This window comes from Terrapene carolina, unplaced genomic scaffold (genome assembly GCF_002925995.2).
Source record: "Terrapene carolina triunguis isolate 2854851 unplaced genomic scaffold, T_m_triunguis-2.0 Scaffold62, whole genome shotgun sequence".
Classification (NCBI taxonomy): domain Eukaryota; kingdom Metazoa; phylum Chordata; order Testudines; family Emydidae; genus Terrapene; species Terrapene triunguis.
The window spans coordinates 43645819-43663023 of record NW_020664413.1 but is presented as its reverse complement, the minus strand read 5'-3'; the positions used below and the strand labels follow the sequence as shown (position 1 = coordinate 43663023).

The 17205-nt window shown below is 42.9% G+C and overlaps 1 protein-coding gene across 3 annotated transcripts in view; it reads right to left on the bottom strand.

Annotated features, from left to right (window-relative positions):
- Positions 1-15967: 15967 nt before the first annotated feature.
- The window catches only part of UBE2E3 (ubiquitin conjugating enzyme E2 E3), an 88553-nt gene continuing 87315 nt past the window's right edge, over positions 15968-17205 (bottom strand). For all 3 annotated transcript variants that reach the window (XM_024204024.3, XM_024204023.2, XM_024204025.3), the window contains exon 6: positions 15968-16613. In XM_024204024.3, coding sequence (XP_024059792.1) covers positions 16516-16613 — 98 coding nt within the window. In that variant the 3' untranslated portion in view covers positions 15968-16515. The remainder of the gene's footprint in view (positions 16614-17205) is intronic.

The window sequence follows — 17205 nt, the reverse complement described above, 5'->3', positions numbered from 1 at the left end:
TGTAAAGGGTTTATTTGCACTATTTGGGAATGAACAAAGTCACCAAAACTCGGGTGTCTTTATAGCGTACCACATTGCACCATACTACCATTTATATTAAATATATCCATATGTCATCCCATTCCTTAAAACAGGTTTCTTCACTTTTCAAAAGCTATTGATCCATCCTAAGTATTTTCAGGGCACCTATCAGCATAATAGCAATTAGTGCCCGCTATAGTAATAAGATTTGCTATGAAGATCTCCTTGTGCATTCATTAATGGGATCTACTCTGTGCCTGTTTAAGACTCAATAGTTTTGGCTAACTGTTGGTTTTGACTGTTATGATTCCCTGTCTTCTGTCACTGCAGGGAGTCTTGCAATGTGCTCTGAAAATAATCAGACATTCGCTTTAGTTTTATCCCTTCTGGTAGGTTATTGCACAGTCAAGTGCCCTTTCCTGGGCTTCACGCTGGGCATTGTCGGCAGTATTGCCCAGAGAACCAGAGCTGTCACAGTGGGTCATGAATGAATAGCTGATCTCTGAAGTAATTTGGTCCCAAACCATGTAGGGCCTGAAAGATTAATACCAGAGCCATAATTTAGCACCCAGAATGAAGTGGGAGCTAGTGAAGGGTAGAGAACTTGCATGATGTGTGTTTGTCACTTTCTTTCCTGCTAATGAGGCAGGCTGCTGCATCCAGCACAAGCTGCAGTTTCCATTGTCTCCCACATCTTTATCTGTAGGTACACTGAGTTACAATAGTCCACCCTGGAGGGGATGAGTGAAGGGATTGGTGTGGCTAGGTTCTCAGCCAAGAGAAAGGAGTAGGGTTCCTAGCAGGATGGAGGTGAAAGAAGGTATTTCCATTGTTGTTCAGAATTTGGTTCTGAATCTAGTAAGCCCTAAAAGTGCGGTGGTAGAGGAAGATCAGTGTTTGCTAGCTTATGTTATACGCCTTCCCACCAGCAACACTTTTGAGCCAGCTCTGAAGTCATCATGGTGTTAATCTCTTTCAGGCATTGTAACATTTTTCTGACACTGCTGAGCACAACTGCAGGGCAGAAAATATACAGCTGCATGTCATCAGAGCTGTGCTGACAATAGAGCCTGATGTGTCTCAAACCTTTGACACTGAATTATAAGCAGAAGATGAGAATAAACACCCGAATAAAACATGCACTGAGGTTTATCTAACACCATTGATCCACATACAGAATGCCCAATGGAATCAATAGGAAAATATTTTGGCCAAAATTTCCAGACTGAGGTGCCAAAAGTTAAGCATGTAAATATGTGGTCTCTTTTTCGAAGGGTTCTGAGCACACACATCTCCCATTATTGTCATCTTGCAGACTAAGGGCCACATTTTGCTCTCAGATACGTTGGTGTAAATCTGAACTGAATGGACTCCTGTTCCCTCTTGTATCTCTGCCCTACCTGTAGGAACTCAGGTAGGAAACCGAACCCACAACCCAAATATTTAGTCTAAGAAAGTGTGTGACATGAAACTTAGGCCATGATTGTGATCCCACAGTGATTTAACTCCATTGATTGCAGTGGGGTTACTAGTGATTTCACGTTTTGTAAGTATGAAGAGAAACAGCCCCACAGGTCCAAAAAATCTAGTGTTACATTGTCATAAATCAGGCATTATTCCATTGGTTTCAGCCTCACAGCAATGTAATTAGGAGAAAAATTTTGCCCATGAGGCTGCAAGCTAAGACTAAAGGTTATATGCTCTCATCACTGCTCATAAACAACTCCTACTGATGTGATGTGGGAGCGTGGGTGGAGTAAAGGCAGTAAATGGCCCATAATACTTATATGCTATATATTTGTATGATTATGAAGGCCTGATCCTGATCTCATTTAGACTTTTTTAACATCAGTGTAACCCCATTGGCTCCTGAATTAGTCAGGTAGCAAAGCAGCAGAATTGGGCCATGAACCATGAATTCAACTCAACTTTCAGACTATGGACCAGATCCTTTGGCTCCACTTCTACTTGCTTGGCACTGCTCAGGGCAGGGGAAGATTCCCCAGGAAGAGAGGAATTCTCAGTGTCTTTGATTTAACTGTTTCAGTGCCATCCACTCCTGGTGTAGTGTGTGTGGGTAAGGGCAAGACTGACAGCATGAGGCACAGATGACCCATGCCTGCCAATAGTGAGGGGGGCAGAGTGAGGGCAGAAGGCTTCAGCAGTGTTACTGAGCATGCTTAGTCCATGTACGCATGCTCAGTACAATCCAAGCAGCAAATCGGGGAGGGGAGAGGGAGGGGTGATGTTGCCCCTGGCATGAGGATGATGGAGGAGAAGGGGGCCAGCAGGAGTGCACTGGGCTCCAGCTCATGCTTGCCAGTGTAATGCCCCCAACATAGGCACTGACTCTGCGAGTGCTCCGGGACTGGAGAGGGTGCTCAGCACCCACTGGCAGCCAGCTCCTCCCCCTCCTCTTGAGCGCCTCCCACCCACTGTGGATCAGCTGTTCAGTGGCATGCAGGAGGCGCTCTGGGGACAGGAAGAGGTCTGGGGAAGGGGCGGAGCGGGGCAGGAAGGGGTGAGAGCTTGGGGGAAGTGGTGGAGTGGGAGCGGGGCCTGGGACAGAGTGGGGGTCCAGAATCCTCTGGGATCTGAGTAGGTCAGCGCCTATAACATAATGGTCCTCACCAGTGTTATGGCCCCTAGAGTGCTATTCAAGCCAGCATAAGTTAGAGCCATCTTTGCTTCCCCCACCAATCAGATGTCCTGAGAGCTGGCACTAAGCTTACATCAGCTGAATATTGAGCTCAAACTTTCACATTAGTCAATTTCTCATAAAATCAGTTGGGGAAATAGCTTCCTCTTTCAATTTCTTAGAAAAAGGAAGAGGTAGAAAAGCAAAGGCACTACAAGATGAGTAACTTTTATTTGTTGCTGTCTTCTGAGTCTGATCCATGCCAGCATTTAATACTTGTGCTAAAGAGAGTTAAGTGTGCAGTATATGAAGTATCAAGGGTACTCTCATCTGATGTTTGCAGAGTGCTTGGCAGCTGTAGTAGTAACTTGAGCACCCTTTTGAAGCAGCAGCAGTTCCAATAGCTTGTGCCTCACCACAATCCTAATAGTGTTGGAGAAGTATGGAAACTTCTGCTAGATTTAAGACACACAAACAAAAAAGAGGCCTTAACCTGTCTAGTGACATTTGACTCCTACCCACCTCCCCAATAATAATAAAAACCCTCAAGAAATCCCAAGCAACAAATAAGGTCCTTACAGCCAAAGTTAGTGCCAGGGACAAAGTGAGCTGCTAATAGAGCATTTGCTATGATGGGCCCTGAACTTCTGAATTCCCTCTTCTTCAAGGTCCAGAATACCCCCAGCCTCGTGAAACTCTGAAAAGGTCATCTCTTTCCCAGGGTAAGTGGAATTTTTGTGCCAAGAACTCGGTCTGCAGTGGTTTTGGTTTTCCTTTCTGGCTTTGAGGAAGTTTCTAGGTTTATTTTTCTTTGCATTATCATGTGGCAAAGGTTCCCAGGGCTGAGAGTAGGCATGTATTTAGCTGGTTAGATTATCCATTAATGTAATGGAGTTGTGTAAATCCAAATAAACAAATGGTGCTAACAAACCTAGCATAGCAGCTTCCAAGGTGAGCAACTACTTTGATCTGCACAATTTTGGTTTAACCCAGACTGTTATGATGTGCATCATTTGAAGGACAAAGAAAAAGTATCAACAGTGCCTTCTCAGACTGTTATTCTAAACCCAACCACACAGAGGAAGGGGAGAGAGGGGGAGGGAGGATGGATGGATGGATATCTATGCATTTGCTCAAGGCAATGGAATACCTTTTTAGGTCTTCCAGGATTGCCCAAAAAAAGAAAGTATAATCCTATTTAACCATCACGCTGCAATGTTTGAAGGTGAGTATTACTTTACTAGGATCAATACATTCAAAGCAAAAGGAGTTAAGATCAAGGAAAAAATTGAAGCCAAAAGAAACTAGCAACATAATCATAGCTGCACAACTGCGTTACCATGAGATGATCATTTTAAGCCTGCATTTCATCTCATGCTTTTTTTCAAAGTTGTGGAGTGCATGTTCCCACTAAGTGTCAGGACACAACCAAGCCTGAGCCACAAGTGCCTGCTATATAATTCTGGCATTCGATAGCTCTAGACCTAGTATGCCCCGAGGCATGCTCTGATTTAAAATAATTCATCTCCAAACAGAAATAAGGAACATGATCAAGTTGTAGATTACATAGCTCACTGCCCACCGGATTTCTCTTACAAATCTCTTGGTACGCTCTGTCTCGAGCAGGAGACTATATATGCCATAAGCTAGAAAGTCCTGGATCCCCGCAGTGCAATTTGTGGGACTTGGCAGCGATTCTGTAGGGATTTCAGCATTTTTGTAGAGCTATGTTGGCTCTCGAGTGTAAATTTGAGCAATTTGCATAAATGTATAACCCTTTGCAGTTTGACTCTGTAATTGGCTTCAATAAAGCCCCTACCACAGGCAACTGCAGGTCTGCAGTTTAATAGCTTCACTCCAGGTTCCTAAGGTAAATTAATAGGGCAAAGAAAGCCTATACGTGTGCTGTGGTGATTACATAGGCCTCACTTTGAAGACTGTCTAAATCTGATGGTGCAAGACTTCCTTTACAAAGTGTGTGATTTACACTTTGAGACCTGAAAAATCAATGGCCACTTTAATCACTCAGTTAAAGCCTTTGCAAATCATTAGTAATTTGGTGTGTTTAAAATATTTAACCTTGCATCATAAGTCAATTTATTACACTCTGGAATGGTTAGTGGAGAATAAGAGAACCATATTAGTCCCTGATAGCTAAATAAGCAAGTACACCTCTACCCCGATATAACGCGATTCGGATATAACACGGTAAAGCAGCGCTCCGGGGTGGGGGGGGGGGGGAAGCGGGACTGCGCACTCCAACGGATCAAAGCAAGTTCAATATAACGCAGTTTCACCTATAACGCAGTAAGATTTTTTTGGTTTCCGAGGACAGCGTTATATTGGGGTAGAGGTGTATATCATCAAAGTGGAAAGCCTTAGAAACCTACAAGTCACCTATGTCAGCTTTACCTGATTTATAATATTTAGCTGAGGTCACTCTTCTAGTAACAAAATATAAGTCAAGTGCCAAGAAAAATCCCTGATCAACTACACAGTAATAGTTCATCATGACTTTCACTGATTAGAATAAACTCTTCCAAGATTTGAGCATTGGAATAGAACATGGAGAGTAAGGCATAAAACAACTCCAATGAAAGACAAATTGTTATTTAAAGCACCTTAACAGGACTTGGCTAATTTCCAGATGGCGGATATGCATGAATGTGTGTTTAATCCAGGCAGTCTAATAGTTAATCTAGTAAAAAATAAAGGACTGAACACTCTTTCACTTCATGTGGATGATAGCTATTTGTTGGGATTCCTTCCAAGACCTTTTCCATTTGGCTTATCTAGAACACCTTGTCCAGTTCTGGGAGAACACTTCATCCAGTTCTCTGGAATCCAAAACACTCAGTTTGACTCTGGATTTCATCAGGTTCCTTTATTTGTCAGACAGCAAAGCTATGCTGAGTTGATCAGATTCAAACATAGGGCATGGGTATTGAGAGTATCACACATCCAAAATTACAGAGACAACCTCTTTCTTTATATACATTTACACATTACATTGTATTTTCTATACATTAAAGTACACAGTTTTGGATTGGATGGAGGTCATCTAATCCAACCCCCTGCTCAAAGCAGGACCAATCCCCAACTAAATCATCCCAGCCAGGGCTTTGTCAAGCCTAACCTTAAAACCCTCTAAGGAAGGAGATTCCACCACCTCCCTAGGTAACCCGTTACAGTGCTTCACCACCCTCCTAGTGAAAAAGTTTTTCCTAATATCCAACCTAAACCTCCCCCACTGCAACTTGAGACCATTACTCCTTGTTCTGTCACCTGCTACCACTAAGAACAGTCTAGATCCATCCTCTTTGGAACCCCCTTTCAGGTAGTTGAAAGCAGCTATCAAATCCCCCCTCATTCCTCTCTTTTGCAGACTAAACAATCCCAATTCCTTCAGCCTCTCCTCATAAGTCATGTGCTCCAGCCCCCTAATCATTTTTGTTGCTCTCTGCTGGACTCTTTCCAATTTTTCCACATCCTTCTTGTAGTGCGGGGCTCAAAACTGGACACAGTACTCCAGATGAGGCCTCACCAATGCCGAATAGAGGGGAATGATCACGTCCCTCAGTCTGCTGGCAATGCCCCTACTTATTCAGCCCCAAATGCCGTTAGCCTTCTTGGCAACAAGGGGACACTGTTGACTCATCTCCAGCTTCTTGTCCACTGTAACCCCTAGGTCCTTTTCTGCAGAACTGCTGCCTAGCCACTCAGTCCCTAGTCTGTAGCAGTGCATGGGATTCTTCCGTCCTAAGTACAGGACTCTGCACTTGTCCTTGTTGAACCTCATCAGATTTCTTTTGGCCCAATCCTCTAATTTGTCTAGGTCCCTCTGTGTCCTATCCCTACCCTCCAGTGTATCTACCATGCCTCCCAGTTTAGTGTCATCTGCAAACTTGCTGAGGGTGCAATCCATGCCATCCTCCAGATCATTAATGAAGATATTGAACAAAACCGGCCCCAGGGCCAACCCTTGGGACACTCCACTTGATACCGGCTGCCAACGAGACATGGAGCCATTGATCACTACCCGTTGAGCCCGATGATCTAGCCAACTTTCTCTCTACCTTATAGTCCATTCATCCAGCCCATACTTTTTAACTTGCTGGCAAGAATACTGTGGGAGCCCCTATCAAAAGCTTTGCTAAAGTCAAGGAATAACACGTCCACTGCTTTTCCCTCATCCACAGAGCCAGTTATCTCATCATAGAACACAATTAGGTTAGTCCGGCATGACTTGCCCTTGGTGAATCCATGCTGACTGTTCCTGATCACTTTCCTCTCCTCTAAGTGCTTCAAAATTGATTCCTTGAGGACCTGCTCCATGATTTTTCCAGGGACTGAGGTGAGGCTGACTGGCCTGTAGTTCCCCTGTCCAGGCAGGCCTACGCTATCCATCTGCAAAGCCTTGACCTGAATAAGATGATCCAAATCCTTCTCTCCTACATTCAGGTTTCCCTTCTCTTCCACGCTTTGCCTTGGCTGTTGTTTCAAGGCAATCGTCTTTCAACCTAGACTATTTTTATTTGATATCGTTGTATTTTTATTGGTACTGTAGCCAGTTGTCAATATTCCTGTGACAGGGTATGCCAGACACTCAGAGGCCCCCTGCTGGAGGCCTCCTGGCCCTGCCACACCCTTCCCCAGAAAAGGGCAGTGGAGAGGGTCCGCTAAACTGCCTAGAGTGGCTATGTGGGACACAGCCAATCAGAGCCCAGCAGCCTAGTGTAAGAAGAGCTGCAGGGCCAGAGGAAATTCAGTTCCTTGCTGGAGCTGCAGGAGCATGGATGGTGTGTGGCTGCTGATGGAGCTGCAGAACCCCAGACAGGGCAGTGCTGCCAGAAGCTGGGGAGTGTGAGGAGGAGTCCTGGTGTACAGAGAGACTTTGGCAAACCAGTAAAGTGCCTAAAACCACTATGGCTCATTGTTAAAAAGCAACCTAGTCAGCAAGCTGTAAATTGGCCATTCAGCAAACTCAGCTTGACCGAGGCAGGAGGGGAGGGGGTTCTGGGGTGCCACGGAAGGGGCAGCTTGACTCCGCGTCCTTCCTGATGAGAACTGTGTTGAAGTTGCTGATTCATGCATTTTAAAAGAGCAGGAATGTCTATTGGGGTCTCAGAGCTGCAGACTCTGGAAAAACCCACACCTGGTTAATCAATAATCAGAAGGCACCTCTTGCTTGAAACTGCTTACTTAACAAGGTTTCTTTAAGGGACATGTCATTCTATTACTAGTGTATAAATAAGGGGAAAAAGCTTGAGATAGTTGGACTCATTTGGGGACTCTTTTGGACTCTCCCTCTGGATACATCTTGCGGTCCCCGACGGAAGATTTGACCACTGGAAGCCTGCCGCTGTGTCACTCAAAAGCCACACTCAGCTTTGGGAATTATCAAGGGTTGGGGGTGTTTTACTAATCTTGTTGTGGACATGTGTAAGTGCTTGAGACTAGTAAAGTTTAGCTTTAAGTGAAAGCACTCTTGTGTTGTCCTGTTTGTGCCAGCCATCTATCGGTCGGACGGCCGTGTCTCCCCTGATTTATTTCCTGACACCTCCTCACACAGAGTAAAGTTACCAAGAGCTTTGGGTTGAAAGGACCCTGGGTAGCACTGGTTGCTGGGACTCCATTAGGGCCAGGCCCTGAAGTAAGGGTAAAGACAATGCAGGGAAGTGGCCCAGCAAATTAGAGCACCGGTACGACATAAAGGAACACAGTAGATGGCTGCTACCTACAGGGTCCCTGGGCTGGGACCCAGAGTAGTGGGTAGGCCTGGGTCCCTCCTCGCCCCACCCATTAGCCACTGGGGGAAGTGATCTGGACATTGAGGTACCCCAGAGGGGGAACTGAACTGTGGTGGCCCATCTAGAGAGCTGTGACTAGAAAGGCCCCAACAGGCTGAAGACTTTGTCCCCAGGGAGGGAGCCCTCAGGCACCACACTATCCTGGAGCAGGAGCAAACTGAGAGAGAGGGCAGGCATACGCACTTGGCCAAGGGGGTGCATGTGACAGGTGAGTGCACCCCATTACAATTCCAAATATATCTTCTCTCTTTTCTGGGATAAAGATATACCCAAAGCAGATAGGTACAGTGTTAGGTGGGATGGTCATAGACTAGTACCCAAAATGTTTTATGTTTTTCCCATCCTCTTAGGTTGATAAGAATATTTTTACTGTTGTAGGTTTCAAACCTGTTTTATGAGAGTGGGTAAGAAATGAGTATTGTGCTGGACACCTCTATTTAACAAGGCTGTAGCAGGGTCTTCCCATTTTGAACAAATTAAAAAATACTTTTTAACTGAATTTAGTGCTTTTGGAGGATGACAGATTGGCAGCAGTGAAGAATAAAGCTTTCTGCTTACTATGAGGCCAGGTAATGCAAAGGCAAGAGGGGTGCAAGCTTCATCATACCACCCCATCAATAGGCCTCAACCCTGCTTTGGAGAGAGCCCCCCAGGAGGCATTCAGTCTCCATGCCCATGCAGGGTTACCAGATAGCAACTGTGAAAAAAACAGGACAGGGGGAGGGGTTATAGGTGCCTATATAAGAAAAAGTCCCCCAAAATGGGACTGTCCCTTTAAAAACGGGGCATCTGGTCACCCTGTGCCCATGCCTCCTTCGGCCTGTCTGCTGGCCCTGACAGCAATTGTGCTCTTATCCATGCCCACTAGGAACTCCACGGAGCCTGGCTGTCACACAGCCAACATATGGAAACAATTTCCAGGCTTACTAGGTATCATTGAACTGGTGACCTGGAGGTGAACCTTGCACTATCCCATTACAAATTACCTGAATCCCCAGCCTTCTACAGGCAGCTTTTCGTTCCAAAGTTATATTTTATATCCTATTTACAAAAAGGCATTTGGAAGGAAAGGCATGTAAGCTCAAGTACCTTGGCTTCTATAAAGCTCATTTCCAGGAGAGCCAGTGTGTTACATAACTTCAGGTGCTGTCAAGTATATGGCTCTAAACTGTGTTACGCTGACATCTAGTGGAGATTTATTTTATCTAACATGATAAAACTGCCAATTCTAAAAGAAAAGCTCTTACAACTTGATTAATCCCAACAATGGGGAATCTCCAGGGAAAGCCTATTCTGAGCAGAGGCAAAACCTTCTAACCCTTTCCCCACCTCTGATAAATAACTAAGTAGCCAGAGATCTCTCTCTTTCTTCCTGACTCACAGAAACCAAAAGCAAATGGGAGGATTATCCCCCTCTCCCTCCTCCCACCTCACCCCCATATTATATGGGGAGTTTCTGGCTCTTCCCTTTCTCCCTTCATGTGCAGTGGGGCCACAGGGCCTTCCTTCTCAGCCCTGCAGCCCTAGCATATTTGAGGGGGAGAAGTGGACTTGGCCATTCAAATACTCCCTCAAACTGGGAATGTACAGACAGGTACTCTACCTGACTGAAACACCACTGTCTATGAAGCCAGTACGTGAAGCTCTCAGTGCCCTTATTAACTAACCCCCGCCCGCTCACTGATCAGGATGTACCTGACATGCCCCAGCGGGTAATGCTATTGTAACCCTCACCCACATGCTCAAAAACCTCCAACCTGGTCTTTTAAAACAAAATGCTGTTTCATTTTAGATGGTAATTTATTTTTTACAATCCCCAGATCACTTCCTGGTGAAAGCCAGGAGATGCTTTGAAAGCTGATATCTACCTGGTAAAACAGTGGACAAAGAGCTGATGGGACATTGCCAGAGTGCCTCACAATTCCTCCCTCAAGGAACCAGGTGAGGTGGAGGTAACAGAACTCCTCTCTTTCCTTTTCACAACCATGTGGAAATGAGGGGTGTTGGCAGGGGCAGGCGGCCATTTCTAAAGCACTTTACTAAAAGCGACAAGGGAAGAGCCTTCTCCTAAATGTGCCAGGAACAAGGTTCTTTCCCAGCCAGTAACAAGAAGCCAGACCCTCCAAAGATGTTTAGGATACTCCCATCACAGCACCGAGGAAATAGGCCAGTCTGCAATTGCTACAGGAGTGTCCTAAGTCAGTTAGAAATCACCCTTTCAGCTGATTAAACAACTGTTGTTGAGGGGCTTTGATGAGAAGTCTCTTTCAGTCCTCCTCACCTAGGCTGAAGCAGTGAAATTGGACTAGGTTGGGTTAAAAGAGAGCTTCTCAGGACTGTACAGGGTCCTTGTCAGAAAATGAACTAAGCCTAGTGCCATTCAGAAAATCCAGCTTCAAGGCGAAAATGTTGAAATTGGGATGTGTAAAATTCTGAATGGATGGTCTTATTTACACACATCTCCCAATGAAGTTAGGTTTGAAACTTTGATATAAAATTCATTAAGGAGAAATTTACAAAATATTTCATTTAGTTGTGCAATTTCCATGAAAGTTCAAGGGATTGACAGAACTATGAAGACCAATGTTTAGGACTAAGTGTTTGATTTGTCCTAGCTTTACTTTTTAATGCAAAGTTCAGTATTTTTTTTATCATCATTTTTCACATGATGGCCAGCTTCAATTTTTTTTTTTTTTTTTTTTACTCATGTCAGTGAAAATCCATAGCAAAGCTAACAACCTTTGGATTTTGCTAGCTATCTAGTCAGTGTATTTGGCTGCCTCTGACACCTTTCATGTTCAGGACTGCAAAGCAAGTAGTCTCCATATCTAAGTCAATAATATAGCTCAAGAAATATAGAAATCTGCCTAGTTTTGATCCCTCCAGGATTCACTTAATACTACTTCCCTTAACACAACAACAATCCATTTTCTGGTTTAATTTTCCTGAGCTATTTTAGAAATGCTTGGATCAAATATTATACTGCAGGCAATACAAAACTGTGGTTATGTTCAGTGAAGGTAAATTAGTTGCTTATGTTATATACCAAACTAGATAAACATCTTTGCAAAAGGTAACAAATAGCATAATCATCAAGGAAAACCACTATGTAATTTTGATTTGTGCTCTCTAACATAAGGGAAATAATTCAAGTCATATTCCATTAAAATATCTACTAAAACTATTTGTGCAATTTAAAAGGTAGATTATATGAATGTGTTTCTTACTGCCATTAAATCCATAGTTATAAAACAGTTTAATTGGAAATCAACAATGGTACAACTGAATTAGAATGAAAAATGTTGTTGCATATTTGTAACAAATAATTCTGATAATGAACAGTTAGCATACTAGCTCCAGCAAAAAACTGAAAAAAGAAACAAAATAGCAAGTTGCAGTCTGATCCAAATTTTCATAAATATAAAGGACATTTAAAGTACTGGAATATATAAGCACAAAGACAGGCTGCTACAATCACTGGCTGAAAGTAATCCCACCACACACAATTGTACTTCAGCAGTTTCATTTAGCTTCCATTTATTGTCCCTATATATCCTTTCCTACTGCTGTTGAGTGGTTCCTCAGATAAACGTTAGATCGCTGATGTCTAACTCAACAGTTTGCTTCAGGGATATGTCCAGTTGGTGCATACCGGAAAATGGTCTCCCACAGGACTGAGGCTCACCCCTATTAGCTACCTATATCAGATCCCAAAAATCTCATCTATGACAGCTCATTCAGTGGAGCCTGGAATTTTTGCCATCTGGAGCTCCTCTTGAAATGATGGCCTGCCGTTTATTCTGTAGAGAGAGACAAAGCCCAGATTGATATGAGCTGGCTGCTGTTTTCACCTGGGCCATGCAGAAGCAGGTTGATAACTTGCCATCAGGGACCCCTTCTATGCAATGAGACCTTCCCAGTGTATGTTGCTATTAGTTTGTAAAGAACATATTACCCCTACAAACAGCCAGTACTAGAAAAATACAAAATCTCCCTTCCAGGTTTACTGGTGTTCCTTGGAGAGCTAATGCCCATTTGATAGACAACTGCCACTCAGTGGTGGATTAGCCACTGGGGCAACTGGGCCCAGGCCCCAATTGGAATGTCCTGGTGCCCTGGCCCGGTCCGCCTGCCCACCCGCCCAGCGCTTCTGCACCCGCTCCCTAGCTAGAGGCAGAAGTAGCTGCTTCTTCCCCACACAAGTTGAGCCCAAGGGACGTTGGGGCCACAGGATTAATGTAAAGTGTAACTTCAGTTGCCAGCTCCTTGGCCCTCTCCCTTGCAGCTCTCTGTGGTGGCCTATGCAGGATCAGCAGGAAGCCCTTTGGAGCTGCAAAGATATGCAGGTAAATATGTTTAGATAAATCATAAATCCCTTGAAACACAAGTATGTTAATGCACCATTATAAGATGACTGTGAAGGGCAGGATTGTGACTTGTTCTGTACCCACCTCACAGGTCACAACATGGGGGGCAGGGGAGAACCCCCTGGGGCTGCAGCTCCCCCCAACATGGGCAGGCCGGCAAAGGGCAGGGCCTTGACTCTACCCTGCATGATGCTCTCCCAACACAGCTGAGCCAGTGCAGAATGAGAACAAATCTGCACCTGCTAACAGGCTGGCACAGACCTCTTCCTAGAGGGAGGAAGGAAGCGAGCAGCTTGTGGCTCTGAGCTAATTCAGTTTCAGGCCTGCTTGTGGGGCAGTGCAACTCCGGGCCGATTACATTCTCACAATCTAGCCTCAAGTGATACCCTCCTCTTACAGTGATGTATTTCTGATAATCACAGGGCATTATGGCCTACACTGTATTTGATCACATTCCTTTTAGCTAGCTGATGTTTTACAAGGATAGATATCATAGACCAGGAAACTGCTGTCTTATGAATAATTCAGGAGCTTCTGTAAATATACAAATAAGGATATTTTAGTATATCAACTGCCTTCTGTTCCTTTAAATCTATCATTTTTCATGGGAAACTGAATACTACAGTATTTCTGAAAATGCCCTGGGCATAATTTAGAACAGCTCCAAAGCTGCTCTAAGTTACATTGCCTGCAGGCAGAGGCAGTGGCTGTAGTGGACAAGAAGTTGGCAGAGTGCAAATCTCCATTTGCCCCGGCATGCACCTTTCTTTCCCTCCCTGCCCTCCAACAAGCTTATGCTGAAAGGGGTGGCACAAAACTGCCTGTACCAGTTCCCTGTGTGAGGATTTCCTGTGATGGGGAATCCCTGGCTGCCCCGTTAGGGTAGTTTTCCAAATGGTGCAAAAGAGCTGGAACCAGAGCGCTAGTTGAGCTCATTGTGTTTGACTTGCAAATCACGTAGATTCTGGAGAGGAAAAAGAAGGTCCAGAAAAGGAGGAGGGGGAATTTTGAAATTTTAAATATGTTTTTCGCCAAAATGTCATTTGTGTTGACATTTTCCAGCCAGCACTAGTAGTTGGGGCTAGGAAATCACAGAACTGGATTTTTAATAAAATAAAAGCATACACACCTACACTGATTTGCCAGGAGAGATTATTCGCAGTAGGAGAGCTAAGAAAATGGATTGTTCTACACTTCAACTTCTCTTTTGATTTAGCATTTCAAATTGGCTGTAGGAGTTCTTGGATGCAGTCAGGACTGGAGGAGATTTCTCCCCAACCCCAGGGAAACAGACACACGTGCTCATTTAACAACTAATTGATTTATTTAACAATACAAATTTTCTTTCTACTGCTTGGTTTAGCAGAGAGAAGTTGAGAAACAAAATTAGCTTATTTTTTTTAAAGTTTAAATGTTTACACAAAAACAACCTTTACTTCAGTAAATATAAAATTTACACACACAAACTACATTAAAGAGAACAGAATCATGACAAACCAACAAAAGGATGGGAATTCAGAGTAAAGGACCAAATGTCTAGGAAAGATAGAATGGGGCAATGTTAAGAAGGCATCCCACCTGTACACCTAGGTATTTGAAGTCTGATGTGCGATATGAAACCAAGTACATTAAAATAAGAATTACATCTCTTTTATAGCATATCTTTTGTGATTATAAATATCTGAATTCTGTAGGTCACATATTTAATATGTGAAATATATATTTTGCCCCTTATTGGAAATTCATTGGAGTGTTGTGCATGCATTCTTCTACCTACGGTGATCATCAAGGTCTTTGAAGTCTCTCTCCAGACTTTAGTTATCTTTTGTATGTAGCATAGTTCCCTGGTTTTTAGAAGCATGTTTCTTTGCCAATATGTATTATTTCTCACTACGTACAACTCTGTAGTGAGAAATTGAGGTTGCGTTCAGCAGTGGTTCCCAGTACTTTGTTCACTTGCACTAGTTTATTACCACACTAAGATCTCCACTGTATTGGCCAGTTCCCTAACTCTTATTCCCTTCACAGCCCTCACCTCACAGCTCCTAAATATATCTAGTTTGGGATATATAGTCCTGTGAGCCACCTTGAGGAAACAGTACAAATATTTAGAGTAGAGCAAATGACACATGCTAAAGGCCACCTGACTCAAGAACAGGGATTTAAGTGATAATTAACTTTAGATAATCTTTAAATTCTTCCACTGCTTTGATATTAAAACCTTGAAATTCTGCTTTCTATACATTTAATGTACAGAACATCTTAATAATGGAAGAGCTACGTCTCCAAAAACACAAGGTCACATAGGAGAGAATTACTTTTAAAAAAGGAGCCAATTATTTGTAAATTAGTTTTAAAGGAATCAATGAACATTTTAGCTGTACTCAATTACTCAAGGGTCATCACTACAGTGATCAACGCCCTAAAGAGAAAATTAGTGACTGTACTTTTCAAACTGTACAGAATATACACTTGCATTTTTGTTGCACACAAGATTTCCTGGTGAGAAGTCTAAAAGTCTCTTCTGATTTTTAGTTTCACTTGCAATAATGCACTTCCCCACAAGTGTTTCCAATCTCTTATCATTATAATAATCCCTGCCTAAATCTCCTCTAGTCCTTTCTTTCCCAGAGAGCTGACAAAGCATCCAATCGGGCTTTGGAAGAGACTTTTCAATGGACAATTGCAGTTCTCTGGCTGGGCGAACCACATTCTTGCCATTAAAACTAAGAAATGAAGCCTCAAGCTATCAAGAGCCTGGCCCTGCTCCAGTTGAACAAATTAATGGAAAACTCAGATTGACTATTATGGGAGCAGGATTGGGCCCATATAATTTATCCACAATAACTGCCATATCAACCTCTCACTAACTGCTCTAATTTTAACTTAAATAACCTTCTTAGTTTAAAAAAAAAAAAACGGGAAAATATTTCCTGTTTAAAAAAAAATCCAGTGGAAATTTTTTACTTTTAAACAATCCAGAGGTATACATTAAACATTTAATAGCAAGCCTTTGCTTGTGTATATTAATTTACCAGATGATCCAGCGGGACCTGTGATACAATAGCTTTGCATCACTGTTATATTTAAATTCACTCAAATGCTAATTTAAAGTAGGAAAACAAAGAAACTGCTCCTTGGGGAACATGTTTATTGTGTTTGAGATGATACACTGGGTGCTCTCTGAGCTACAAAGGGGAAAAGGAAATCCTTTCATTACAAACTGACAAAGGTAAAAGTTAAAACAGTTTTCACAACAGCATGTACCACATATTGGAAATAGATCTGGGTTTAATACAAATGACATAATTCCTAGTAATCTACAGCTACCTTTAATAACTTCATACAGATAATGAATTAGGCTAAAATGCACTATAATATTTGGTTGACTTCAGGAACAGTATCCTTAGTACATCACAAAATACATTTTGATATCCCAAAGAAGCAAGACTTGCAAGTAGGCTTTTTAAACATAACTAATCTACAGCTACAAAGTTCTACTCCTGATAGCATTTACCTTTTTTAGGGGGCAGAATCCCGGTCTTCAAAAGGATAAAAGCAGAGAGTAGAATCAGTATAACATATACACAGAAGTCCGTATTGTAAAGGCTATAAAGATTTGTTGCACACTGTAAAGTTGCCTCCTGCACCCTCACAGAGCACAAGTAGTTTATGTCATTTATGTTGCATATCTCTTGGTCCACTGTCTGGCTATCCTGTCATGTTCTGCTCTGTTGGTCAGGTACTGAGTGGCTATGCTTCCGACCAGAGGATCAGCTGTAATGGTTTGGGGTAAAAGGAGAAGAAGATAGGGAAGAAAAACAACATCAGAAATCGTTCTATTAAAAAAGGAAACATTAAAAACATTACTTGCTTCCCAATACACTCTTTGTTAGGCCAGAAAATGCTAGGCTTTGTAGCAGAGGGCTTGACACATAAGACATTTTCAAGAACAAACACCCAAAGCAGAATGAATAGGAAGGATTTTAATCTGTTTTGATTATCTGCAGGCTCCAACGTTTAGTTTATTTAAAAGACAGACAGACATCTGTGTTAAAATGTTATAGCTTTTCATTTTAGCTGACTGTCTGAACAACAGCTACAGGCTTGGAGTTGTGTAAAACTAGAAGCAACCCATGAGCCATTTGTGTCTGGAACTGCTTGATATTATGCAATGTATATAGAATATTTTCACACTTTTAAAATGTTAAACTTAAAAAAAAAAAAACTTCACATGCCACAGGAGGCCAAACTGCTCCTGTGCAGATTAACACATCACCAGTCAGAGGTGACAAAAGCATGGTCTGAAAGATTTCCTCATGACACCCTTAAAAGAGCAGCTGGTTACTTCCAAGCTTATTAAATACCA